General features: G+C 42.2%; 1 protein-coding gene across 2 annotated transcripts in view; it reads right to left on the bottom strand.

Moving 5' to 3' along the window:
• Positions 1-215: 215 nt before the first annotated feature.
• Positions 216-22,770, bottom strand: part of GUCY1B1 (guanylate cyclase 1 soluble subunit beta 1) — a 47,576-nt gene continuing 25,021 nt past the window's right edge. For both annotated transcript variants that reach the window (XM_030865770.2, XM_070045625.1), the window contains exons 5-14: positions 19,096-19,293; positions 15,961-16,191; positions 14,579-14,695; positions 13,481-13,614; positions 8,880-9,077; positions 5,653-5,890; positions 4,589-4,729; positions 3,037-3,191; positions 2,612-2,738; positions 216-1,497 (exon numbers count right to left, since the gene is read on the bottom strand). In XM_030865770.2, the coding sequence (XP_030721630.1) occupies positions 1,474-1,497; positions 2,612-2,738; positions 3,037-3,191; positions 4,589-4,729; positions 5,653-5,890; positions 8,880-9,077; positions 13,481-13,614; positions 14,579-14,695; positions 15,961-16,191; positions 19,096-19,293 (1,563 nt within the window). In that variant the 3' untranslated portion in view covers positions 216-1,473. The remainder of the gene's footprint in view (positions 1,498-2,611; positions 2,739-3,036; positions 3,192-4,588; positions 4,730-5,652; positions 5,891-8,879; positions 9,078-13,480; positions 13,615-14,578; positions 14,696-15,960; positions 16,192-19,095; positions 19,294-22,770) is intronic.

Consider the following 22,770-nt stretch of genomic DNA (forward strand, 5'->3'; position numbering starts at 1 on the left):
CGCTGCCAAGGTTGGTCTTGCCGCTGTCATTGGAGAAAAATACCATCTGGGAATAGGCCTGATGAAGAGGGACCATTCAGCTTTATCCTAACAGCAGGGAATCAGAATGAAAGCCTGTAACAGGCAAAGTGACAAGATGTATTCCAAAAACGGCACTAATCAATCAAATGACCGACAAGACTATTCATTTCATTTTCATTGAATTAAAAACTGTCTAGAGACAAGTGGAAAAAATAATTTATTGCAGGATCTCTTACACATGAACACAGAACATTTTACACAAATATCAATGTGCTGATAGGAAATGCTAAATTTAAAGACAAACATTTTTACACAAAAGTAATTGTACTATATTTTATAAAGATAGATGTTAATAAATTATCAGAGATATTGAAGGACGACAGGCTAACGAGTCCAACAGGAATGCGTTCTATGTTGGAATTAAAGTAAGTTTTCTGAACACGATGCCCTGGATATAGTCACATTCTTGTAAGCTACGATAAAGGAGCTAATTTCTGGGAATAAAGGGCCAGCAGGGGCTCTGACGAACAGGAACACCCCAGCCATGCTTCCAGCTTTTTCCTTGGATGTGGTCAGAGCCCCTAACGTTTACCCCAAACTAACGCAATAGCTCATTGTGAAACAGTGCCGCTTTAATAGCTGCACGGGAGTAGTGAGACTTATAATTACACAAGGGGCACAATGCAAACGACAGCATTTTAGAGGAATTGTAATTGCCACGTGATCTGAGTGAACAACCCAATAGTTTAATAACAGAAATGTGCATTCTCTATTTCTGAAGGAAAGTGAGCATAATTCAAACTAGTGAGTATTTTCTTAGCATGATATATTAATTCTTATTTGGGGAGTCTCAAAATAAATTGCATTTTTTCCCTAAAATTCTGAATTCACTCCTTTAGAAAATGATTTCTATAATGATATACACCAACATGACAAAACTTTTTTATATGTTATAATCATTAAAATATACATATGCATATATATAGAGCACTGAACAGATATGGAAAACCATGGGGGGTGTGTGTGTGTGTGTATATATATATATATATATAGAGAGAGAGAGAGAGAGAGAGAGAGAGAGAGGGAGAGGGAGAGAGAGACAGAGAGACAGAGAGACATGGCCAAATACTGTTCTGTTTCATTTAATTAAATTCAACAAATATTTATTGGGTGTCTACTACTTGCAAGTCACCATGTTAGGTGATGCTTGGAGTAGATTTTAAGCCACGTGACGCTCACATCACCCACACGAAGCCAAACTTCAGATAATATACTAAACCTTGAAAATACTCACAAGCAGAGCTCAAGCTGAATAATGAACAAGGAAAGAGAGAACCAGGAGAAAGGCTTGGGGAAATGGAAAAGGACCAAGGGAATGACTGCTCCCAGGCTTGGCAGGAGTTAGGGGAAGACTGGACCTCACCCCGTCCTCTTCACCTCAAGGTCCAAGATTCAGTTGTCATCCTGCTTTGTTTCCTTTACAAAGTGGAAAAAATAGGGTATTAATTTTCAGTGATAATAAAGCTTGTAGGACTCCCAAAAGATCTTCTTTCTCTTTTTAAGTAAAATTTGATCTGCATTCACATCTACAGTTTTTCTAAGTCATTCCCAGCATCACGCTGGATGAGACAGAAGCACCCAAGTCAAATGAGCAATGCTGGCGGGAAGCTAATTTATCAGAACATCGGGAAGCAAGCTAGCACCAGAGGTGAAAACAGTGAAGAGAAGATGAAGATAAGTATTTCAGAACTTGGCATTCCATTCCTTTTAGGACTTCTACTCTAAACGTATTTATAACGAATGTGTACATCCAGGAAAAGACATATAGTCAAGGAGTCTCCCCCCCTCTAAAGAACCAGCGCATCAGCGGGGAACAAAGCATCAGACTTGTTTCTGATGCAACCCACTGGGAGGGGGGAAAGCTGGCAGGACCTCGGTGTCACGAGCCACCCTGGGTCACAGGACCACCGAGCGAACCCCAGAGTTCTGAGGCCCCCCAGCACCTGGGTTCAGGCTGGAGTACACCCAGGGCACGAGCAGGCACCTATAGCCTCCCTGCGAATCATTTAGATTCCGGAAAAGTATAGATCACTCTTCTCTCCAGGAAAGACACACGAGGGACCAGGATGTCCAAAAATGTCCAAACATCCCCCGAGGTGACAGCGTGGCCCTTACAAGGAGCTGGAGCGTCATGGTTAGGAAACCTCCCGCGAAGGCGGCCCTGTCTTGGCCCTGATGGCGCCCTCACGACAGCTGAGGGCGCTGGGGAGGGCCCGGGGGCGCCCCTCACCGCCCACTCTCCAGCTGGGTCTGAGCCAGATTGAGGAGGAACAACCAAATCCAGGTCTCCTCCGTCTACTGCTTTGGTTTTAATCTCATGAGAGGACAAAACCAGCAACCATAAAGTCTCCGCTAAGAAGTCTGTATACTTCTAACCGGCTCACTAATGGTTCAGTATTTCTGCTGCTCTACTGAAGAGTTCGCGTAAGCAAGAATTCTTTGCAAATGAAACGTGTTTTCAGTGATTATGATTTAGCTCCCATGTTTATAGTCTGTCTTAAAAAAGGAATTACACTCTGATGAGTCATACCTCTGTTCCCGTAATTTTTCTGGATAGAAACCAAACTTGCATTGGCTCTTTTTTGCCCTTCATGGACACTGGGCCTCTGTGCTCCAAATGGAATTGTGGGTCTGAATTTTCTGGTGTCATGAGACATCTAAAGGGGACAGGGAACAGGGAGAGAAACGTGGAGCATGGCTGCACAGAGAAAGTGACACACATCAAAGCTATTTAAAGGTACCTTGAGGTTTTAGTAACAATGATCATAGCAGAAACTCCTAAGATGGTGAAGCATCACTTAAATTGGAAATAATGACACCATCTTCTCAAATAAATAATAAATAATCCTAAGAGCAGAGGTGGTAAATGTTAAAGGCAATAAAAGCACCCAGGGAATTAAAACACATGCAAAGAGACATTTTTCAAATCAGTAAACACCTAGATGCGTCTCTTACCTGTATGTATATTCAGACACATTTATTTTTCCTTTTTGTCCAGTGGTTTCTGTTCGGCTTGTGAGGTTGACAGTATTTCCAAAAAGACAATAGCGAGGCATCCTCTGTCCTATGACACCGGTGACTACCTCCCCTGTGTGAACCCCTATTGTTATCTGCAGAAATCAAAGCTCTGCCTTAATAAAGTCAATACTATGAATTATTGCTTCCTCTATATTAAAGAATAATGCAGAGTCATCATATAAAAATCATAAGAATTCTCTAGAACTCCAAGCATATTACAGACAAAAACCCTCACAGAAATCTTTCAAGAGAAACATTCTTTTTGTCAAGTTTGAAGCTTTCAAAGATGTGAATCTGGCAACTTACATGAGACACAGGAAAGAGATTTTAAAAAATAAACCAGAAGGGACAGGGGTTTTTATCTCATCCTCATGACTTTCAGCACATGCAATAAAGAAGATTTCAAACAGGTGGACAGGTTTCCCATTTCTATGGAAGAATGTAATACAATGGGTTCAATACAATATGAGTCTTTGTTTATACAGATGGCCAAAAGGCACAAGAAAAGATGCTCAACATCGCTAATTACTAGAGGAATGCAACTCAAGATTGCAACGAGGTATCACCTCACACCAGTCAGAACAGCCATCATTAAAAAGTCTACAAATAACAAATGCCGGAGAGGGTGTGAAGAGAAGGGAACCCTCCTACACTGGTGGTGGGAATGTAAACGGGTGCAGCCACCATGGAGAACAGTATGGAGGTTCCTTAAAAAAACTAAACGTAGAGCTGCCATATGACCCAGCAATCCCACTCCTGGGCATATACCTGGAGAAAACTATAATTTGAAAAGACACACGCACCCCAGTGTTCACTGCAGCACTATTCACAATAGCCAAGACATGGAAGCAACCTAAGTGTCCACTGAAGGATGGATAAAGAAGATACGGTGCGCATATACAATGGAATATTACTCAGCCATAAAAAAGAATGAAATAATGCTATCTGCAGCAACATGGATGAACCCACACATTATCATACTCAGTGAAGGAAGTCAGACAAAGACAGATATCATGTGATATCACCTATATGTGGAATCTAAAATATGACACAGACGAACATATCTACGAAACACAAACAGATTCACAGACATAGAGAACAGATATATGGTTACCAAAGGGAAAAGGGAGAGGGAGGATAAATCAGGAGGAGTTTGGGATTAACATACACACACAACTCTATATAAAATAAATAACCAACAAGGATCTATAGTATAGCACAGGGAACTATATTCAATATCCTGTATTACCATAATGGAAAAGAACATGAAAAAGAATACACGTTATATATGTGAAACTGAACCACTTTTCTGTACAGTAGAAACACAACATTGTAAATTATACGTCAATTAAAAAAACATTAAAAATCTTAGTCTTTGTTGTCAAGATGTTATTCCTTGTACATAATTAATGATTAGCTGGTCAAGAATATAAATCAGTTGTCCAAAAGGTCTATTACTACCATTATAATATCTGTTTTATCTACTAACCTGAACAGATTCACCATCTACCTGCACCTGGCCGGCAATTTCCATCATGTCCAAAGCCAGGTGGCAAATGGAACGTGCATGGTGGATGCAGGGCTCTGGTAACCCACTCACCGTCATGTACTTATCACCGACCGTTTCCACCTAGCAGGGCACAGATTGGTCAGTACAAACATGACTGTTTCACTTGCTACCCTTACACAGAACATGTTCTTCCAATTGCTATCAATAACTTTCAACTTTCCTCCCCTGAATCTCTTAAAATTCTGATACCTTCAACTCCAACAAGAAGAAACGTCATTATTTGAATGTACACATCTGGCACTTGGAGTCTGATTACAGGCATTATTTTTCCTCTAGTTAAGTCCCAGTTTCTCAGCTCAGATATGCTTACTACCCAGTAGAACAATTTACTACCCTATTTCCCCTTAAAACACTGATGGTTGGATGGGCCAAAGCTCCACTGCCCCCAGTTCAGTGATTTATCCTGGTCATTAACCACTGATTTTTATGATGTGCTCACCAAGTGTTACACTGTTCCTCAGAAAAAGACTATAAAATAAATAGTCCCTGTGACACTTCTATGACTCCAGAAGCCTGGGTGTGGTTTAGTTCACATTCTTGCCTTTACGAAGCAATATTCCACTGACTGCATTTTTCCAATATTATATTTGTTACTAACTGAAACCAAGGGCAGAAATGCCTTATAAACATTTCCCTTCAAGCTGATGTTATCTAGAAGCAGGTCTGAGTCCCCTTCTTATGCTCCATGGCTTCTTTACTGTGCAAATCACTTTTACCTTTCCGTAAAAATGCTGCTTACAGACCAACGACACGAATGCCATGTTTATATTACGTGTGATAAACCACCTGCACTGATTTAACATTTTATTTTAACTAGGGAATCGTCTGTTCCATTCATTTGGGTTACAAGGAAGAGAATGTTTTAGAACGAGAGGTATTATTTATGAAAATGGTAAATAACGAAGGCATGAGAGCTGCCCGTACCAAGCCTGCAGGGCTACAGTCAGGGAATGGCACTGCATTAGGACAGGACCTGGACTTGCCTTATAAACAAATGGATTTTTCCGGGAATCCGTCAGAGTGTCGAATCTGGTATAGAGGTCGTTGAGGAGGTTGACAATCTTCATGGCCCCTTCCCCAGACGCATGCTTGCTGCAGAAGGCGTTGAAGCCCACGATGCCGCTGAAGAGGATGGTCACGTTGTCGTACCTCTTCGCGGGCACCGGACGCTTGTGCCTCAGCTCGTTGGCCACGGACGGAGGAAGGACAGAGTACAGCAACCTGTCCAGAGGGGTGAGGACAAAGCCACAGTGAGAGATGCTGAGAGCAGCTTCAGTGCCTCTCCGGCCCGCTTCGTAGACTTCAATGCCATGTGCACTGTGCAGGCTTGGGTTCTGACAGGACACCCGCTATTAGCCATCTTTGTAAGTCAAGTCGAGAAAATATAAATAATTGGTTTGTTTTAATCCCACAGAACATCCCCAAATCCAAACCAGTTCAAAGCAAAATAAGCCAAACGAAACAGAGGACTGACACCGGGAAGTCGAAGTTGTCTTGCGTGGTCTTGTGTGTCGACGCTCCTGCTGGGATGTTCACAGGATGAAAGAAGCCATTCAAGCACTTAGCACTGTTTGGATCCCACAAAACCAGGGATGCGTTCACCTCTCAGGGATAAGCCATCTGCCTCAACGTTTGTCATCTGACGTGAAAAGCAGATTTCCCCAACAAGGACCTACTGTACAGCTCAGGGAACTCTACTCAATATCCTGTAAAAACCTTTAACAGAAAAGAATCTGAAAATGAATATGTATATATGTATATATAACTGATTCACTTTGCTGTGCACCTGAAACTAACACAACATTATAAATCAACTATACTTCAATGAAAGAAAGAAAGAAAGGAAGGAAGGAAGAAAGGGCAGATTTTTCTGTTTCATTCCTGCCTCACTCCTTCATGGAAGAAACGGATAAAGCAGGTAGAAATTGGTCTAGACAAGAAAAGATCCTATTTCCGTCGACAATCCTGAGACCACGCTGACGGGACCAGGGGCCCTGGGGAGCAGGGAGAGTGGTGAGCACACAGGAGGGGTGAGAGCTGAGCAGAGAAGCGGAAGCAGGCAGACCTGCGGTTTCTTGACGTGACGGCGCACAGGAGTAGCCACCACCTCCGAGCCTCTTCCTCCCCTAAGCCAGACGGCACCGGTGCCAAGGTTAAGGTGCAGAACGGTGCTGAGGTCTCAGTTTTTCGCTACCTTTAGTGGAATTTATTCAGTGTTTCACTTTTCACTTTCAAACAGAGAACATTTTATACAACATTTTAAAGCTGTATTTGAATATTAAATGTGACCAGTACAACTACTTCATTTCAACAAAAATTCATAGTAACTGTTTATAATTAAATCACCTTGAAAACCAAACACCAACGAAGATGGAAACCTTGGTGGTTTTCTAATATAACAGCCGAGCAGGGTCCGAGTAACTCAGACTTACAAATCCAGGTGACTGTGAGCCTTGGTGCTAAGTGCTATCTTACAAGCTCCATAAAATGTGTTATTTTTCATGGGGGAAGCTGTACCACAGACTAATAAATATACATTTTGAGTGGTTTCTCGAGCAGTAGGAGGAATCTGACTGGCCCACCTCATCCCACGTACTTTTGGAAATTTGCCAAATACCGGACCGCTTAAGGGGTTCCCTTCAGGGCCGTGAGGAAAGTAAAGTGGTGTCGAAGAAACTAGTTTTCAGCTACATTATACAAAGTAGGAGAAGGGCAGGAAGAAGCTAGGGATGAAGACAGACATTTACGTGGATTCTCTATCCATCTAGCTGCCAATAAACAGTTAATTGCTGTGTTTACCTGTGGGCACAGCATCCAGCCACAGGCAACACACACACATCAATGCAAGAAAAGGACAGGAAGTGGTGCTGTTACCAACCCTATGGTGTCAAGTAGAGTGACACAGTTCCTACACGAAGGAAGATGAGGTCAGTTCTCCAAGACAGCTTCCTATTATGCAAACGTTAAAAATGAACACGCAAGACCACCGGAAAAATTCTCTTACGAAAGTCAGTGATTTCATGCTTTTAACTGATTTTAATTAAAATACTCAAGCAAGGCCAAGCAGTATGCACAATGTGTATCTGTTTAAATGAATTACTTGAAAACGAAATATTACCTTAAATGTTACTTGCCCAGTAGTTCATAATTTAATCCACCATTCGTAGAAAAATAAGTTTTGTGTTTTGATACCTTTGTTCATGTATCAAATTACAGATGCAATTGCTGTCATCACAGATGACACTACAGTCTGTCAGACTCACACCTGCTGAACCCAAAAATAATTTGGAGTCCAAGAACAGAACGCTTTTAAAATATAATGGCCAAATCTAAGTTCAGTGTTCTGTGTCCCCCAGCACCTGGGCAGCCCTGGCACCTAGAGGTACACCTCTTGTGTGAAGAACTGGATGAACGGGTAGTTGGACTTGAAATATGCACTTGAATTATTCTTCTAATGATTTCCAGAGACATGCTTTAGCGTATATTCTTCCAGCTTGGCTTGTAAAATCACTATTAGGACTGACTGATTTCTGCGTGCATAACTTCTATTGAAGTGATGTGTTAGAGTTTACCTAGGACTCCAGACCTACGGCAGGTCCCACGCCTCGGAGTCCTGTTATAGGGAAGAACCTCTGTGTTCTATTACAAGCTAATCACTAACGGGGTGTTGCTTATCAGATTAAATTGTACACGATGGCCCATCTCTGGGAACCCTGCTCCCCAGGTCACGAGCCTTAAGCTAAATACCTTTGTTTAGCTCCTAGGAAACAGCCTAACCAGGTTCACCAGGGAGCGGCCGCAGGAACGAAGACATTCACACCTCCCAGCCCCAGACGCTGCCCGGAACCAGGAAGTGCTTAGCTTTAGCCCTGCCCCTTTGGCGGGCCCCACCCACCTTTGGCTTTAGCCCCTCCCCTTTGGCTGGTCCCACCCCCTTCGGCTGGTCCTGCCCCTTTTAGTACAAAAGGAGCCCGAATTCTAACTCAGGCCAGATGGTCGTTTGGGACACGAGCCCGCCATCTTCTGGGTCTGCCGTCTTTCCGACTACGATCGCTGTTCCTTGCCCCAGCAACTTGTGTCTGGATTTACGGGCCTGCTGTGCAGCGAGCAGCCTGACGGTCAGTCTTAACTACGGCAGGGCCACCGGCTACCACGCAGGCCAGCCCCGCCAGCCCTGCCCGCCCTCTTTAAGCACAGGGCACGTGCTTACGTGTCTGTCTTCTTCTTTTCATCTTCCAGGGCACGCAGTGTGAGCTGCAGCCTGTCCGTGAGAATCTCCAGCTCCTGGGTCAGCTTGTACTCCTCTCGGAACTGCTCCCCCAGCAGCACGAGGTCCCGCGTGGCATCGTGCAGGGGGATGTCGCTCAGGTACAGCCCTCGCCGGGTCAGGTCGTCCAGGTTCATGACACTGTCACAGGGAGAAGGAGGCACTGTCAGTCCCCAGGGTCCCCACGGTAACACTGCCCTAGCTCCTGTCCAGGAGTCTAATCCCGCCGCCTGCCATTCAGCAGGTCAGGCGGAAGAAGATTTGGAGAAAAGCGAGAGGAATGTGCTTCATTCTTCTCAATATTTAAACATCTGTCAAAAGAGCAGTGAACCTGACATGCAGTGACCTGACATGCAGTGAACCTGACATGCAGTGAACCTGACATACAGTTTTGCCAAATGGCACTAAGGCCATCAGCCTAAATTAAAAGATAATGCGAAAAACTGCCCTACGAAACCCGCTCGGGTTTTTAACACAAGCCTGTTCCTTATTATTGCCACAGTTTTCCCTCATTATGAAGAGATGAAGAAAAAGTTATCTTTCCTCTCTTTAACAAGGATAACAGTGTTTCTTCTGAGAAGCTAGTTCATTGTTGCCTTAGGGGTTCTATGACGTAACTAGGCATCTTCTCTTTCACAGACAATGATGAAAGGTTTACAGCCTGATTTATGACCCATCTTCAACATGACTTTTCTGTACTCATGACTTTCTAACATGCACTTTCTATTCTGCTCTTACTTCTGGCTCTAATTTCTTCTACTACTCTTATTTTCTTTGACAAATTTTCTCATTTATTTGAAACAGTATTTGCTCTTGCTGAATTCGATGCATCTTCGTAACTTAAGTCATTCTTAGAACAACGTGATATTTATTGATTCGGTGAAGATCTACCAGTAAAAAGTTGACTTTTAAAAAAATTTAGTATTTGGTTAAAATGTCTGAAGGTTACATTCTTGGTTTGAATTCTTTAAATGCAAAGTAATTATTTCTAGTTGTGCATAATAATAATTTCTCTAAAATGACATAACTGTGTTGTGACTTTACTAAAGAAATTGGGATTAATAAAATGTTTCCCTGCAATATATTCTCAGCAGAAATGTCCATACATCAAAGCAAAAATTAGCATGCTAATAAAGAAAAATAAAATGGTCAGTTTACTATTGACACACACCCTTCAGGAAAGAGGCCAGCTCATCCAGCAAATGGTCTACAAGACCTGCCAGTGAGCAGAGGAAAAATGACTATAACTGTGAAATGAAAACGAAGGGTTAAAATGCTCATACTGAGTGAGAAAACTTAATCAAAGTATGTCTCGTTCTCAAAACATATTTATTATTATTTTAATGAGCTAGTATTTTTTTTCCTGTTTTTTTCTTAACATCTTTATGGGAATATAATTGTTTTACAATGGTGTGTTAGTTTCTGCTGTATAACAAAGTGAATCAGTTATATGTATACTTATATCCCCATATACCCTCCCTCTTACATCCCCCTCCCACCCGCCCTATCCCACCCCTCTAGGTGGTCACAAAGCACAGAGCTGATCTCCCTGTGCTATGTGGCTGCTTCCCACTAGCTATCTATTTTACGTTTGGTAGTGTATATATGTCCATGCCACTCTCTAACTTCGTTCCAGCTTACCTTCCCCCTCCCTGTGTCCTCAAGTCCATTCTCTACGTCTGCGTCTTTATTCCTGTCCTGCCCCTAGGTTCTTCAGAACCATTTGGTTTTTTTTGGTTTTTTTAGATTCCACATATATGTGTTTTCATACGGTATTTTGTTTTTCTCTTTCTGACTTACTTCACTCTGTATGACAGACTCTAGGTCCATCCACCTCACTACAAATAACTCAATTTCATTTCTTTTTATGGCTGAGTAATATTCCATTGTATATACGTGCCACATCTTCTTTATCCATTTGTTTGCTGATGGACATTTAAGTTGCTTCCATGTTCTGGCTATTGTAAATAGAGCTGCAATGAACATTGTTGTACATGACTCTTGGAATTATGGTTTTCTCAGGGTATATGCCCAGCAGTGGGATTGCTGGGGCATATGGTAGTTCTATTTTTAGTTTTTTAAGGAACCTCAATACTGTTCTCCATAGCGGCTGTATCAATTTACACTCCCACTAACAGTACAGGAGGGTTCCCTTTTCTCCACACCCTCTCCAGCATTTGTTTGTAGATTTTTTGATGATGGCCATTCTGACTGGTGTGAGGTGATACCTCATTGTAGTTTTGATTTGCATTTCTCTAATGATTAGTGACGTTGAGCATCCTTTCATGTGTTTGTTGGCAATCTGTATATCTTCTTTGGAGAAATGTCTATTTAGGTCTTCTGCCCATTTCTGGATTGGGTTGTTTGTTTTTTTTATATTGAGCTGCATGAGCTGCTTGTAAATTGCAGAGGTTAATCCCTTGTCAGCTGCTTCGTTTGCAAATATTTTCTCCCATTCTGAGGGTTGTCTTTTAGTCTTGTTTATGGTTTCCTTTTCTGTGCAAATGCTTTTAAGTTTCATTAGGTCCCATTTGTTTATTTTTGTCTCCATTTCCATTTCTCTAGGATCAAAAAGGATCTTGCTGTGATTTATGTCATAGAGTGTTCTGCGTATGTTTTCCTCTCAGAGTTTTATACTGTCTGGTCCTACATTTAGGTCTGTAATCCAGTTGGAGTTTACTTTTGTGTATGGTGGTCCGGATTCTTCTAATTCCATTCTTTTACATGTAGCTGTCCAGGTTTCCCAGCACCACTTATTGAAGAGGCTGTTTTTTCTCCACTGTATAGTCCTGCCTCCTTTATCAATGATAAGGTGACCATATGTGCGTGGGTTTATCTCTGGGCTTTCTATCTTGTTCCACTGATCTATATTTCTGTTTTTGTGCCAGTAACTGTTTTCCTCTTGGGGTTATTTATTTTGTAAGTAAAACTGCTTTCAGTTGATCTCATTTCGTGTGAGTACTGGTTTCTCTATACACATGAGCAGGTCCCATATGACAACGGGTGAGTGTGTCACTATGTAGCCAATTTCTGCATATGGTGATTAGCAAGTAGACTCTAAACTTCCTGCTTCTATTTCCAAAGAAACCTTTCTCTCCATGAGTAGAAACTGTCCCTATTGAGAAGCTGTCATTCTACCGATGCTCAACTTGGAAAGAGGCCGAAGGAGGAACACTTATTTATAGCAGTTGAAGATATATAGTGAGATCAATGGAGTTTATTAATGAAAAATATAAAGAGTTTATATTCCCTAATTTTGTCTCTTTTATTTTCGTAATATATATTCTCAGGGGAAAAACCCATCATTAGTCTTATGGAGTCTTTAATACCATATTAATAATTTCCAAGGAAGGTGTTACAAAATTCATTTGATTTTTCAGAAATTTTAAGACAATATCTTTAAATGAAAAGTGATCAGTTGGACTTTAAAGTAAATTTTTAATCAACAGCCCACCAAAACATCCTTTCTTGAGTGTTACTAGATAATGTGCATACATTTTGCCTGCACAAAGTTATAAATACACAAACTATCACCTAACAACAAGTTCTACAGTTATCTGTGTCTACTGCTCTCAAGTAAATTTAGATATATGTTTCTTATTCTAAATTCCCACGCATCTTTAGTAGAATGCTTGTCACGCTGGGAAAATACCAACCTACAGTTTTACTTCCCTCTAATGTTTATTATATCTATTTTTTTAATTAATTAATTAATTAATTTGTTTTTGGCCGCGTTGGGTCTTTGTTGCTGCGCACCGGCTTTCTCTAGTTGTGGCGAGCACGGGCTGCTCGTCGTTGCAGTGCGCGGGCTTCTCATTGCGGTGGCTTCTCTTCTTGTGGAACATGGGCTCTAGGCGCATGGGCTTCAGTAGTTGTGGCACGTGGGCTCAGTAGCTGTGGCGCGCAGGCTCAGCAGTAGTGGCTCACGCGCTTAGCTGCTCCGCGGCATGTGGGATCTTCCCGGACCAGGGCTCGAACCCATGTCCCCTGCATTGGCAGGCAGATTCTTAACCACTGCGCCACCAGGGAAGTCCCTATGTTTATTATAAATAACGTTATTTACATAAATGTCAACTTAAAACTATATTTTGAATAGTATATCTCAGTTAAAGTAGTGAAACAGTTTTACTATAAAATAGCTTACATCCAGAAATCATTAGAAAAGTAACTTCTTGGTGCCAAATATAACCATGTATTTCTGCCATCGCATTACATGCTTTATAGGTTTGCTTATGGACATATGATGTGTCTTTGGAAGGTACAAAGCTACAGAGTTAGCTACCTTCAGATTAGGTATCCCCGGATCTAATGGCATAAACACTCAGCAACTTGACTAAGATATGGCAAACAAAACAGAAGACATGACTCCTTCCGAGTTTATTGCAAATGTTCAATGAAGTTATCCTTGTTATAGAGAGGCGTATAAGAAGAGTTGTGAAGTCTAAGCATACTTTGTAGAAACAATTGAATAAAAAGATATTGGACTCCTTCATTAGCGCCAGATGGGTACTTCTATCTATTATAATTCACCTCGAAGTGATTACCTTGGTGAGCACAGGAAAAGTATGCTGTCTGCTTCAGGTAAGTAGATCATCTGGCCCTTGAGCCGTAAGCAGCTGATCTCAGTGCCCGTCAGTTCATCCTCACACTCTGATTTCTCTACATCCAACAACCCTTCCTGGAAAAGGCAAGACACAACCGTCCACTCATGCCTTTGTCTCTACCTAACGACTCAGCCGAGGAGGACACAGAGACCCTCATTCCCACCAAGCCGTAAGGGAGAACATCGGCCCAGGTAGAACAGGAGAGGCGTTTCACCAGAGTCCGCCAGGTAACAAGCAGACAGCCTTACATCACTGCAGAAAAGCCAACTGACCGCTTCCTTTGAACCCAGAAAGACAGCAGCTGTGCTACTTTCACATCTTTATGGAAAGCTGCAGTGAGTCTTATTTCTGATTTTCCACCATGGCCACAGCACGTAATCCCAGGCTCTAGCCAAGGCCAGACCCAGTGTCCCCATGCCCACCCCTACATGCACAGAGCAGCTGGAAGCAGCTGGTTCCAAATACAGGAAGCAGGTGCGGGGAAGACCTTTGTAGGTGGAGGGTGGAAGGGAGGGTGAGCTTTGTCCTCTGGAACACTGGCTACATCAGCCCCAAGAACAGAAACTACGAGATCTGGGTACCACCAACTATCAACTGAATGAAAATGTTATCACGTGTATTTCCCCACAAAAATGCCCTGAAGAATAACAGACAATTTAGGGAACAACAAACCAGCGGCTCTGGGTGAAGTTTAAAAAATCTTTATTAGTTCCCCAGATTTCTAAAATAGGAGTCTGTAGCTGTATATTGAGTAAAAGGTGTTGGTTTCATCGTGTGCACCCGGGCAGCCTGGGCGAGGCCTTCTCCAAACTCTCACGCGTTTATTCTAACCAGAGGAGAGGGTCCCACTTCCCTACAGGCAAACCCCAAATCAGCACCGTTGCCTTTGAAATAGGACTCCCTTCGGGCTCTGGTGTTTCTCTCTCTACACCTTCTGCATCTCACAGAATGTTTTTGCAGCTAATTATCCCTGTGGAACACTTCTAATCTGTAACAGACCTTACTTCCTCACACTTACTGAAATAATATCTCAATTACCTTGCTTCTCAGTACGAAGACCGTATTGATGTGTGAGAGGATCCCATGGAAACTGATGTCAATATGAGGACGGACCAGGGAGAAGACAGACAGGAGGCTGCAGGTCCCAGGCTGGAGCTAAAATGCAGATGAAAACAAAAGGATACTTAGTCAACAATTCTTATGATCTGATAGTAGTTATTAGATCAGACCAGCTCAACAGCACTTAAACACAGAAAATCGTAATTATTTCGTAGGAAAGTGACCTCAACTGTGGACTCACAGCATCATCTAAGCAGCTTGGCAACTAAATGAACATCCAGTAGTTGCCTGAACATGAAACCTAATATGGAATCAGGGGACTAATATTCAAATATAAGCTAATCTAAACAAGAGAAGAATTTTTGAAGAAAAAAGAATGGAACTTAGCTTTTAAATTGTAGCATGAGGTGTTAGATGTCCATGGCCTAAAATGAAATTTAAATAGCAAAACCACCCACAACACTCATAGTTTATCGGGAGACGGCTAATTACCAATAAAAGGGAAAGTGGGTGACTGCTTACACTAAGTGATGTTCATCCACCCTCTAGCCTCACAGTATAACAAGGGGAGAGCAGGCCAAGAGGGACGTGACACAGTCAAGGTCATCAATGGAGGAGAGGCAGAGGCAGCATAACAGCCCAGTCCACACATGGTTCTGCCTCCAGATTTACGGGTTCATGCCAGATCCCATGGGAGTTCATCCTGAAAGAGTCCTTAATTACAAGCAAAAAGTATCCCTAGACACATGTCATGTGCTATTCCAAAAGTCAGAAACGGAGAGAAAAGAAAAAGTAGGAAGAGAGGACTTGACAACAGGTCTGAATAAGAAGATAATATAATAACAATAATAATAATACAAGTCAAACGTACATTCCTGGCATCACCCAACTGCTGTCCTTTGATGCTTTTTCTACTAAACCCCATGGTAATCTCTATCGCTTTCCTCTTTGGTGTATTTTAAATTCCTTCCTTTTCCCTGCAAATGTCAGTGGTTGATTTTGAAAGTTATTTTCAGACAGTAGATATTCAGTGACTATTTGCTCCATGTTGAATAAATTAAGTGAAAACTGATTGTTACTGGAAAGTTACTCACTTCCTCATTAAAACGAGTACACTATTCCCACAGAATTCTCCCACTGCCCTTGTGATTAAAACAGAAAAAAATAAGTAGCTGTCCTAGGCAAAGCTGCAGTATGCTGAAACATACTTAGTGTGCAGTTACGGAACTTCTGTGACGTACCGTGTGCTCCACGTTACCTGATACATAAGCAAAGGGTTAAAGGTATGAATGGTCACCTGTAACGATAGTGTCTTTGTGGCCTTCTGTCTCAGGCCCCAAGGGAGTGTGATGTACTCTTACCTGGGGAAGGACTCTGTAGATGGCATTGCCACACTGAGTGACCACGAGATCCCGGTTGAAAATGATGTGAAAGGGAAAAGCTTTGCAGAAGGTATATGGGCTGATGCGTGATTCCTGGGTACCATTTTCTTCAAATCTGTCAAGATCTTCATAAAAATCCTCTTCTTTTGACTCTTTTTCTTCAATCAAAAATTGAGTATGATCACATTCTTCGTTTCTTTGCTGAATAACCTGGATGCCAAAAGGGGAAATGGTGTTAATTGTCTGCATTTAGTTACAATACCTAAATACCTAAGAAACTGGTGATGAGAACTTCCCTTAGCAGGTTAATTTTAAAAATTCAATATATGCAAACACTATACACGCCTAACATAGAAAACTATTGCTGGACATTGATTTATGAAACCTGAAGACTGACTAAGTAAATTCACAGAAAGATAGCAAATCTGGTACGAGTCCCCTAGTGGTCCATGCAGCCTCTTTGGTAGAATTTGGGGGAAGCACCCCCTTGTCCTGGTGGGCTCAGCACCCCTCAGCCAGGCACACGTACAGGAGACGCCCTACACATCATACAGAGTGGTATGTTTACTATGATCAAAAATGACACGCACAAACAGGGAAATGAAACGACAGAAATACGTATTTAATATGCCATGTCATTTTTTTATCCATCAATCGGCAAGTATATAAAAATTACAGTGCCACATGAGGTAGGATACAGAAGAAGAGTCATTTCACATGCCACTAATGGGGGTATTTTGACTTACCTTTCTGAAGAATAGATCGACAAAATGCATAAAAATCCCCCCTCCCCAAATTACCTTTTTTGATTTAATTCCAAATCTAGGACTTTATTCTATGGGAGTAATCATGATCATGAGCGAAGCTCTCTAAAGAATAACTACATTTCCAAATATTATTCACAGGCAAATAAATGATTAAGCTTTAAAAAAGATTTTTCCTTTCGAGTTTAAGAAACTTCAACCGACACATCCTCTTATAAAGGGAAAAAACCACATCTCAAATTGCGGCCAGATCAAACTGGGAAATAGCTGAATGAATATTTCTTCAGCTGCAGCTAAATGAAGGCAAAACATGGCTCTTTTTCACTTTTTTCCTTAGTTCACTGCAGCCAACTCTGACACTTAAGAACAAATCTCAATTAATATGGACGCTATTGTATATGTTTTCCCAAATGTAGTTTCACGGTGAAATCAGGATATTACTACTAAAACTGTCACACTAATCTACTACACTGCTGAAAGATTAGTATTCTTATTTATGATTGGAAAATTCTGCCCCATGAAGATAATTTCCCTAAAGTCTCATAAAGAAAACAAAACAATCTTAAAATTTTGATGTTCTGCTGTGTTTCCATTTCAGCTAGAAGAACTGAATTATATGCAACCTAAATTTACTAATGAATTCCTCAATTATACCCTTTTGCCTTGGTTAAATCAGCGAAATGAACAGCTTTTCTGATCATGTTTTTAACCTCTCCTTCGTGTATCACCTTCATGACATGGTCTAATATTCCTGAAGTAGTTAAATTGTCTGGTAGCTCTGGACCTATTAAACTTAGGGATTCAACATAAGAATACCTCAGGAAATTAAAACAGTGCCTTTGAAAAACATTAAATACACCAAATATAATTACCAAATGCAAATATTTCAGACATCTATATTGGAATACTTGAATAAATGAAGGTCACAAGACAACCCACATTGTATAAGTGGGATGTATAAAGTGAACCCCATAATTATACAGAGCGCTACTGCTGTCAACCTCCCATACCAAAGGCTCTAATAACCGTGGCAACTGCAGTTTCCAAGGGTGTCCAGTTTATGCTGCTTTCCTGAGGTTTCTATGCCCTTACTTCTTGCTCAGCTTGGCTACGTAACGAACAAACCAAGAGCAGACCCAGTGTTTACAACCCCCATGATACAGGCTCATGTGCTAAAAGTGAAGTGTTAGTTCGGTGTCAGGATCCAGAGCTGGAAATGAAAGGCGTACACAATTTTAATTGAATTCCAGTGAGATTCCTAATCACAGGTGCATTTCAATCCTTGACCCAAGTTTTTAAATGTCTCTGGATTTGATAATGCTACATTATCCATACTCCCACTTTCTAGTTGTAGAGAAACTAAGGATGCACCTGGGGATCACGTAAAAAATGACACCAACTCTTGAAAGTAAAAACACCCGTGAAATCTCATGTGACATTACTAGATTAAATATACGGCATACTTTTCTAAATTAATCAATTTAAATGTTACAATTTCTATTTGTGTAATACTGTACTTAAAGTGTGGGCTTCCCACACATGTTAGAATGTAACTATAGATCTAAGAAAGCACTGCCTATTAGATTTTCCATAAAGAAAGCAAACCGAAATAGGGTACCCTCGGCCCACTTTTCTCAAACCTAGGGCCACTGAAAAATGTCTCTTGGGGCTGAGCACACAAAACACAGCTCCCTGGGAGCGACTCTCTGGATTAGAAATAAGGAAAAATGATAGCTCCCTTTATCGCACAGCTATTGTATCAGTACCTTGAAATTATCACTCAAAACTGACAGGGGGAATTAGCAACAGCAACACATTTTTTAAAGTCTGAGACCAGCTTCTTTTACCAAGTGATCTAATTTAAAAAAAAAAAAAAAAAAAAAAAGCAAAGGTTTTAGCCCACAAAAATGAAATATTCAAACCACATTTCAGGGACAGACCAAAAAGTCCACACACACACACACACAAAAACCCAGTAAAATAATACTTCATCTCATATTACTTTAGAATGTGTCCATGTTACAGGGGTTTTTTTTTGTATTCTGAAGGCCACAGCTCAGCCAGACAAAGGTCCTCCTGCTTCCCAGCTAGTGTGAGCTCACAGGAACTGCAAATTAAATTTCCCGTTGCCTTGAGCAATATATATAATTAGAAAGAAAAATCTGTTCCCACAAGGAAAAACTACCCTGTGTGTGCATTCCAAGCCAAATATAGAAGACTGCCAGTGTTACGGCTGGTACTACCTCTGCTGAGCGCCAGTAGCAGCGCTGACCAGGGGCACGTTCAGAGCACCTTTCTAACACCCCGCATGTCACCTGTGCCCAGAAGAGCCCCAGGTACTGACCATTACCTTCATGTCTATTTCAGTGTCGTGGATCTGCTGAGCTACCGTCTTAATGATCCCGATGACAATGTCCTGCAGGCCTTCTCTCTCTGAGTAGTAGTGCAGGATGAGCCCTTTGCCCTTCTCTGCATCGGTGCACCTAAAGGAAGGTGCTCGCATGCCCGGGTAGATGGTAGCAAGGTGGTCGTGCAGGGCATCGAGGTTCTGCAAGGAAGGGGACAGAGTGATGAGTAAGTCCTGCTCCCATGTGGCAGCTGCCCTCGGGAGAGAAGGCTGAGGAAGCAGACTCAGGTCTGAGCTCAGGCGCCCACGGGCCATGCGAACATGCACAGGGCACAGCCTTCCCTGCTGCATCCAGACGTCGGTAAGGCAGGAACCACAGAGAACTTGAAACTAAGGTGATGAAATTAAGAAGAACATCTGTGTGAATGGATAAAGAAGATGTGGTACACACACACACACACACACACACACACATAATGGAATACTACTCAGATATAAAAAAGCATGAAATAAGGCCATTTGCAGCAACATGGATGGACCTAGAGATGATCATACAAAATGAAGTACATCAAAGACAAATACCATATGACATCACTTATATGTGGAATTTAAAATATGACACAAAAGAACATATCTACGAAAGAGAAACAGGCTTACAGACATAAAGAACAGACTTGTGGTTGCCAAGGCGGGGCAGGGGGGAATGCACTGGGAGCTCGGGGTCAGCAGATGGAAACTACTGTGTATAGGACAGATAAACAACAAGGTCCTACTGTAGAGCACAGGGAACTGTGTTCAATATCCTGTGATAAACCATAGTGGAAAAGAATATGAGGACTTCCCTGGTGGCGCAGTGGTTAAGAATCCGCCTGCCACTGCAGGGGACACGGGTTGGAGCCCCGGTCCAGGAAGATCCCACACGCCACAGAGCAACTAGGCCCGTGTGCCACAACTACTGAAGCCTGCGTGCCTAGAGCCCGTGCTCTGCAACAAGAGAACCCACCGCAATGAGAAGCCCGTGCACCGCAACGAAGAGCAGCCCCCGCTCGCCGCAACTAGAGAAAGCCCGCGTGCAGCAACGAAGACCCAACGCAGCCAAAAATAAATAAAATTTAAATAAATAAATAAATAATAAACCTTTGCGTTAAAAAAAAGAATATGAAAAAGAATGTGTATATATGAGATAACTGAATCACTTTGCTGTACAGCAGAAATTAAGACGGCACTGTAAATCAACTATATTTCCATAAATTAAAAAAAAAGAAAAACATCTGTGACTGCTAACAGTGGAAATATTTTAAAGAAGGTAAACAAACAAGGGGGTGTAAAACGGATACCTGAAGCAGAAAAAAGAAACACAGTTATGAGCTAAGACAAAGGTATGCATACTTACAAGAGTTTGGGGCAGTTGTATATTTATGTTATGATAACCAGCATGGAATGCCCAAAGTGATCACATATTACACTTTGTTTCCACTACAATCCTAAAACTTGACTATTAATTCAAAAACTACATCAGAGTTATAAGCATATGAAAATATAAGCATACTCTTTGTGAAATAATATTTTAGTAATTAAAATTATTTTGGAAATTATATCAGTATAATTTCTTCATGTTCATTTATAGTCTCCAAGCAAGGTACAGCCTCATAGCTAACCTGTGAAACTGAACCTTTTGGAACTGAAGTCTTGGAAAACGAATAAATTTGCAAATAAATATTTTCTGTTCTGATAGCCTTGTGATTAATTTCTTTTTGATTAATTTAGAATGTACCAAATTCCCCACTTTCTTGTATTACTCTCTAATATTAAAAAAAAATTTTTGTTTAAAGATCACCAGAAGAAATGGTACAAACTATACTACTGACTGGGTGCAACATGGCTTTCCAACACTTAATTCATAATGCGTGTTGTGTGTGTGTGTGTTGCACAAATATAGTAGCGCACACACATAGCATAGCATGGTACAGGAGTTAAGAGCAAGGTGGCTAGAAGGAATAAAGACGGAGACGTAGAGAACGTACTTGAAGACACGGCGGGTATGGGGAAGCTTGGACCAAGTGAGAGAGTGTCGTGGACATACATACACTACCAAATGTAAACTAGATAGCTAGTGGGAAGCAGCCTTACAGCACAGGGAGATCAGCTCGGTGCTTTGTGACCACCTAGAGGGGTGGGATAGGGAGGGTGGGAGGGAGGGAGACGCAAGAGGGAGGAGATATGGGGATATATGTATACGTATAGCTAATTCACTTTGTTATACAGCAGAAACTAACACACCATTGTAAAGCAGTTATACTCCAATAAAGATGTTTTTAAAAAAACCCAAATATAAAATTAATCACTTATTATAAAAAAAAATCAAGCTGACTTTGGGAATTTGCTGGTGGTCCAGTGGTTAGGACTCTGTGCTTTCACTGCTGAGGGCCCAGGTTAGATCCCTGGTTGGGGAACTAAGATCCCGCAAGCTGAATGGTGTGGCCAAAAAAAAAAGAAAAATGAAAAAAAAATCAACTATTTAAAAAATAACTTAAAAATAATCAAGCAAACTTGGATTTAAATCATGACACTGTCATTTCATGATAATGTAGCCAACCTACCCGACCTTTCTAAGGCTTGATTTCTTCTGATAAAATGGAAATAACTGAGGTGATGTATACAAAGCATGAGCCCACCCCAGATGCAGCAGGCAAAATAACGGTGTCCCCGAGATTCCAGACCTCGGCCCTGTGAACATGCTACCTCACGCGGCAAGAGGGATTTTGCAAATGGCGCTAAGCTTACGGACCTTGCTTGGGAAGATTACGGTTGGGCCCCAGCCTAATCCCATGAGCGACTGAGTCCTTAGGTGCCAAGACCCTTTCCTGGTTGCAGGGAGGGACGTGGGAACTGAGGAGGAAACAGGGTCTGAGGAACAGGACACCGCACGCAGGGCCTGGCGAGAGCCTGGGGCCTTACAAGCCCCACCACCACCGCCCCCCTATGGCCGGTAAGGAAACTGGTCCACAGCCCTACGTCTGGCCCCGGGGGCTGAATTCTGCCTACACCCGAACGACCGAGGAAATCTTCCCCATCCCCCATCCCCGTCCGCAGCCCTGCTGGCCCCCTGACCATCGTCCAGGGAGACCCCTATGGCCTCCCAACCTACGCAAATGCAGGATAATAATGTGTGTTGTTTTAAGCACTTATGGTTGTGGGCATTTGTCATGGTAGCAGTAAAACAGCTAATTCACCAAATAGGAACCTGTCAATAACTGGTGATTATTACTGAAGAGAATGGGAAAAGCAAAACGATCTCAGGATGCCCTGAGCCTCGAGGAGCACATCTGAAAAGGAGGTGTGGAAAGGGGCCAAAACGGAAGGACGGTTCTCGTTCCAGACGTCTCAGAGAGGCCAGTTTAGGGAAACAAGGATCCAGTAAGACGTCAGTTAGGACGCGGCGCGAGTATGGCAGGAGGTGGCGCCCTGAGGGCACGTGCGGCCCTGCGTCGCCAAACACTCATCCGTGCGCTGTCTGTGCAGCGTATAAAAGCATGTGCACTGCGCATGCGTCACGCAGGTTGTGCGCTGCAGCCAGGGGCAGGGGGCAGGGCCGGCCCAGATCTGCACCACACGGACCCGGACTGTAAGCGGTTCATGGTTTAGCTCACAAACCAATGTGCAGAGTGGCTTTGGGTG

This window comes from Globicephala melas, chromosome 5 (genome assembly GCF_963455315.2).
Source record: "Globicephala melas chromosome 5, mGloMel1.2, whole genome shotgun sequence".
Taxonomy (NCBI): Eukaryota; Metazoa; Chordata; class Mammalia; order Artiodactyla; family Delphinidae; genus Globicephala; species Globicephala melas.